This window comes from Canis lupus, chromosome 3 (assembly GCF_003254725.2).
Source record: "Canis lupus dingo isolate Sandy chromosome 3, ASM325472v2, whole genome shotgun sequence".
In the NCBI taxonomy this organism is placed as follows: domain Eukaryota; kingdom Metazoa; phylum Chordata; class Mammalia; order Carnivora; family Canidae; genus Canis; species Canis lupus.
In genome coordinates, this window is record NC_064245.1 from 31192214 (window position 1) to 31198150 (window position 5937).

A 5937-nucleotide genomic window follows, 5' to 3' on the forward strand; every position below is an offset into this window, starting at 1 on the left:
ATGGTTGAGAATTTTTGCATCCATGTTCATCAGGGATATTGGTGTATAAAACTCCTTTTAGTGGGGTCTATGTCTGGTTTTGGTATTATGGTGATGCTGGCCTCATAGAACGAGTTTGGAATTATTCCATCTCTATCTTTCTGAAAACCTTTAGTAGAAGAGGTATGGTTTCTTCTTTAAACGTTTGATAGAATTCCCCAGGGAAGCCATCTGGCCCCGGACTTTTGTGTCTTGGGAGGTTTTTGATGACTGCCTCAATTTCCTCCCTGGTTATCAGCCTGTTCAGGTTTTCTATTTCTTCCTGTTCCAGTTTTGGTAGTTTGTGGTTTTCCAGAAATGCATCCATTTCTTCTAGATTGCCTAATTTACTGGTGTAAAGCTGCTAATTCTCAGTTTTTAAGATCTTTTGTATTTCCTTGGTGTTGGTGGTGATCTCTCCTTTCTCATTCATGATTATATTTTACCAATTTGAGTCTTTTCTCTCTTCTTTTTTAATAAGGCTGACTAATGGTTTATCTATCTTATTAATTCTTCCAAAGAACCAACTCCTGGTGTTGTTGATCTGTTCTACAGTTCTTCTGGTCTCCATTTCAATGAGTTCTGCCTGAGTCTTTATTAACTCTCTTCTTCTGTTGGATGTAGGATCTATTTGTTGTTTTTTCTCCAGCTCCTTGAGGTGCAAGGTTAGCTTTTGTATTTGAGTTCTTTTCAGTTTTTGGATGGTTGCTTGTATTACAATATATTTTCCCCTCAGGACTGCTTTTGCTGCATCCCAAAGATTTTGAACGGTTGTATCTTCATTCTCATTAGTTTCCATGAATCTTTTTCATTCTTCTCTAATGTCCTGGTTGACCCTTTCATCTTTTAGCAGGATGGTCCTTAACCTCCACGTGTTTGAAATCCTTCCAAACTTCTTGTGACTTAGTTCTAATTTCAAGGCCTTATGGTCTGAAAATAAACAGGGACGATCCCAATCTTTTGGTATCAGTTAAGACTTGATTTGTGACCCAGTAAGTAGTCTATTCTGGCAAAAGTTCCATGTGCACTTGAGAAGAATGTGTATTCAGTTGTGTTTGGATGTAAAGTTCTGTAAATATTTGTAAAATCCATTTGGTCCAGTATATCATTTAAAGCTCTTGTTTCTTTGGAGATGTTGTGCTTAGAAGATCTGTCGATTGTAGTAAGTGCTACATTCAAGTCACCAAGTATAAGTGTATTATTATCTAAGTATGTCTTAACTTTGGTTATTAATTGATATACTTGGCAGCTCACACCTTAGAGGCATAAATACTCATGATTGTTAGGTCCTCTTGTTGGATAGATACTTTAAGTATGATGTAGTGTCTCTCTTCATCTCTTACTACAGTCTTTGGGATAAACTTTAGTTTATCTGGTATAAGGATGGCTACCGCTGCTTTCTTTTGAGGACAATTTGAATGGTATATGGTTCTCCAACCTTTTATTTTCAGCCTGTAGGTGTCCTTAGGTGTAAAATGAGTCTCTTGTAGACAGCAAATAGATGGGTCTTGCTTTTTTATCCAGTCTGAAACCCTGAGCCTTTTGATGGGGTCATTAAGTCCATTCACATTCAGAGTTACTATTGAAAGATGAATTTAGTGTCATCATGATACCTATTCAGTCCCTGCTTTTGTGGACTGTTTTCTTGGAATTCATCTTTCTTTTACAGAGTCCCCCTTAATATTTCTTGGAGAGCCTGTTTGCTGGTCCCATATTCTTTCAGTTTTTGCCAGTCTTGGAAGATCTTTATCTCTCCTTCTATTCTGAAAGAGAATCTTACTGAATAAAGTATTCTTGGCTGCAGATTCTTCTCATTTAGGACTCTAGATAGATCCTGCCAGCCCATTCTGGCCTGCCAGTTCTTGTGGAGGGGTCTGCTGTTATCCTAATGCTTCTCCCTATAAAAGTTAGAGATTTCTTGTCTGTTGCTTCTTTAAGGATCTTCTCTTTATCTTTGGAATTTGCACGCTTAACTATTAAATGTTGAGGTGTTGAACGGTTTTTAATGATTTTTGGGGGGGGGGTCTCTCTATTTCCTGGATCTGAATGCCTGTTTCCCTTCCCAGGTTAGGAAAGTTTTCATCTATGATTTGTTCAAATACATATTCTGGACCTCTGTTGCTTTTAGCGCCCTGGGAAACCCCAATTATACGTAGGTTTTTCTTCCTCAGGCTGTCACTTATTTCTCTTAATCTATCCTCATCATCTTTTAATTGTTTGTCTCTTTTTTCCTCAGTTTCCCTCTTTGCCATCAACTCGGCTGCCATGTCACTCACTTGTTCTTCCACCTCGTTAACCCTCGTCGTTAGGACTTCTAGTTTGGATTGCATCTCATTCAATTGACTTTTAATTTCTGCCTGATTGGATCTAAATTCTGCAGTCAGGAAGTCTCTTGAGTCCTTTATGCTTTTTCCTAGACCCACCAGTAGCTTTATAATAGTGCTTCTGAATTGGCTTTCTGACATTGAATTGTAATCCAGATTTTGTAGCTCTGTGGGAGAGAGGACTTTTTCTGATTCTTTCTTTTGAGGTGAGCTTTTCCTTCTAGTCATTTTGCTCAGTGCAGAGTGGCCAAAAACAAGTTGTATTGGGAAAAGGAAAAAAGAGAGGAGAGAAAGAAGGAGAGAAAAGATAGAAAGAAAAAAGAAAAAAGGAGGAAAAAAAGAGAAGAAATAGAGAAAGAAAAAGAAAGGGAAAAAAGGTGGGGGAAGCAAACAGAAATCAAAAAGCAAAAAAAAAAAAAAAAAAACACGGGGGAGTATCTTCTGATTCTGTATACTTTAAGTCCCTTGACTTCCCCTGGAACTTGTCCGTCTGGTTGGTTTCTGGGTGAGGGGCCTGTTGTGCTGACTTTCAAGTGTTAGCACTTGGGGGGGCTGCTCTGCCCCCTGCCTGGTGCAGGGCTCAGTGGGGGGTTGTTTACCCCCTGAGGCCCCAGGAGGAACAACCCCAGTGGCCGCGGCCAGCTCTGCAGCCCTAGAGTCAGCTCCCACAGTAACTAGGGAGCTCTCGGTCTGCAGGGCCTGGAGGCCCCGGGGCGGGGCCGCTGATCTGCTCAGCTCAGGGCAGGAGTGTCCTTGTGGTCCTGTTCGCTCCCGTCCTCTGCCTGTCCCGGGGAGGCACTTGGGGAGCTGCTCTGCACTTGGGGAGCTGCTCTGCCCCCTCCCTGGTGCAGGGCTCAGTGGGGGTTGTTTACCCCATGAGGCCCCAGGAGGAACAACCCCAGTGGCTATGGCAGCTCTAGAAACCTGGATTCAGCTCCCGCAGGAACTCCGGAGCTCTCCGTCTGCAGGGCCTGGAGGCTTTGGGGCTGGCCGCTGATCTGCTCAGCTCCGGGCAGGAGCGTCCTTGCTGTCCTGGGCCGTCCCGGCCTCTGCCTGTCCCGGGGGGAGGCCGGATCCTGGGCTGTGTCCCGGCGCCCTGTGCTCCTGGGCCTGCACTGTTGGATTTGCGCTCCCGGCCCCGCAGCCCCCTCCGCGGAGCCACCACCCGAGCCCCTCTGAGCTGCTCCGGGTCCCGCTGTGCGCGCTGCAGCCCTTAGGGAGCTCCGCGCAGTCTCCCCGGGGCGCAGGTGTCTGTTACTGTCCCAGGGAGCCCCAGGGCATCCCCGCCCTCCTGGGTCCTGCTCCAACTCCCTGCGAGCCCCTTTCTGCCCGGGAAGGTTGGTGCAGCTCCTGCTTCTCCGGGACGAGGCTCTCCTGTCCTGGGGACATTCGCCCGGGCCTTAGCCCGGCTCCTCGCGGGGCCCCTCCCCCTGGCCTTAGCCCGGCTCCTCGCGGGGACCCTCCCCCTTGGATGCCTTTCGTTTCTTTATTTCTTCCCCCACCCGGTCTTCCTACCTTGATAGAAGCGCGAACTCTTCTCACTGTAGCATTCCAGCTGTTCTCTCTTTTTTTTTTTTAATTTTTTTACTTTTTTTTTTTTTTTTCTGTTCTCTCTTTAAGTCTCAGGCCAAATTCATAGATTTTCAGGATAATTTTAAGGTTATCTAGGTAATTTGGTGGGGACAGGTTGTTTGGGGACCCTACTCTTCTGCCATCTTGCCCCTCTTCCAAGGTGCGTATTTTTCATAATTTTTCTACAAAAATACAATGAAGTACATAAATTGGATAAAGCAAGAAGTACTGATTTTACCATTTTTCAATGATGTGAGTAATTGCATGAAAATTTCTAAACATCAACTGCAATATTTCAGATAAGACAACCAATAAATAAGACAGAACATGCAAATACATATTATAATCAAATGCAAACAAGACAGACAAAAGAAATTAAGATGAGCATGGATTATAGAATATATTTTACAATTGTATCAATGGTGGTGATATTGATAATCATGAATTATACATTCCATCTCCTCCCTTTAATACTCTTGCCACCTAAATATCTTTAAAAGAAGAAAAGGAGAGAGAGAAAGAAATGAATCACACAGTGATCACCAAGTTTGTCCTGCTAGGCCTTTCTGATGATCCTGACCTTCAGATTGTGATTTTCCTCTTCTTATTCGTCACATACTTACTAAGTGTCACTGGAAACCTGACTATCATCACCCTAACCTTGGTGGACTCTCATCTACAGACGCCAATGTATTTCTTCCTCCGAAACTTCTCTTTCTTAGAAATCTTATTTACAACTGTATGTATTCCTAGATTTCTGGGGGCAATTATCACCAGGGATAAGACTATTTCCTATAACGACTCTGCAGTCCAGCTGTTTTTCTTTATTTTAATGGGGGTGATGGAATTTTACATTCTCACTGCCATGTCTTATGACGGCTATGTTGCCATCTGCAAGCCCCTTCATTACACCACCATCATGATCAGGAAGGTCTGCACTCTACTTGTGCTCTGTGCATGGCTCGGTGGGTTCTTGACCATTTTCCCACCCCTTATGCTTATTACTCCAGCTGAATTACTGTGCTTCCAATGTCATTGACCACTTTGCATGTGACTATTTTCCCCTTTTACAACTGTCTTGTTCAGATACGTGGCTCCTAGAGGTAATTGGTTTCTACTTTGATTTAGTTGCCTTGCTATTCACTTTGGCCTTGGTGATTTTATCTTATCTGTATATAATCAGAACTATTTTGAGAATCCCATCTGCCAGTCAGAGAAAAAAGGCTTTCTCCACATGTTCTTCTCATATGATTGTCATTTCCATTTCTTATGGGAGCTGTATATTTATGTATGCTAATCCCTCTGCAAAAGAAAGGGCATCATTGACCAAAGGAGTAGCTATTCTCAATACTTCTGTTGCCCCCATGCTGAACCCTTTTATTTACACTCTGAGAAACCAGCAAGTAAAACAAGCTTTCAAAGATATGGTCCATAAAGTAGTATTTTCTTCAAGTAAATGAAACATTTCTTCTGGCAAAAAAAAAAAAGACACTCTAAAGAGTAACTAGGTAAAATCTTGACATTCCTAAATATCTAAGTTGGTATGCTTCTTCTTCTAGTCTCTTATATGCCACTTTGTAATTATTTAATAGGTGCCCACCCATTTTTTCTACTTCCATACCCGTGTTTCTCCAATACATGTTTATTGACATATTGTAAAGTATGGAAAGCTTTATTTCTCCTACAAAGTTTTATGGAAATGAAATGTATTTCTATAAGGCATACTGTATAGCACAATGTAAAAAATAGTGTTAATTTTGTTAATAAACGTCTCTAAAGTCCCTTATAGTTTCAAAATTCATGTGTGATTCTTGTGAATTTTCCAGATGTTTTTGGTGATCTCTTAACATTTAAAAAATCTATACTCCCTATACTATTGTATATTAAATTCAGTCCTTAGAAATCCTAAGTCATTGTGAATTACACTTTAAGTACAGAGCATAATATATTTTGCGAAATTTAGTGCATATTACGAGGTAAATATCGATCATGATATTGAGTACTATTTATAGAATTTCTATTT

At 41.9% G+C, this 5937-nt stretch overlaps 1 protein-coding gene across 1 annotated transcript; it reads left to right on the top strand.

Annotated features, from left to right (window-relative positions):
- Positions 1–4437: 4437 nt before the first annotated feature.
- On the top strand, positions 4438–5374 carry LOC112674915 (olfactory receptor 6C3). Its single transcript, XM_025471343.2, is given in 2 exon segments — positions 4438–4911; positions 4913–5374. Coding segments are annotated over 2 exon segments (936 nt in total).
- Positions 5375–5937: the final 563 nt, after the last annotated feature.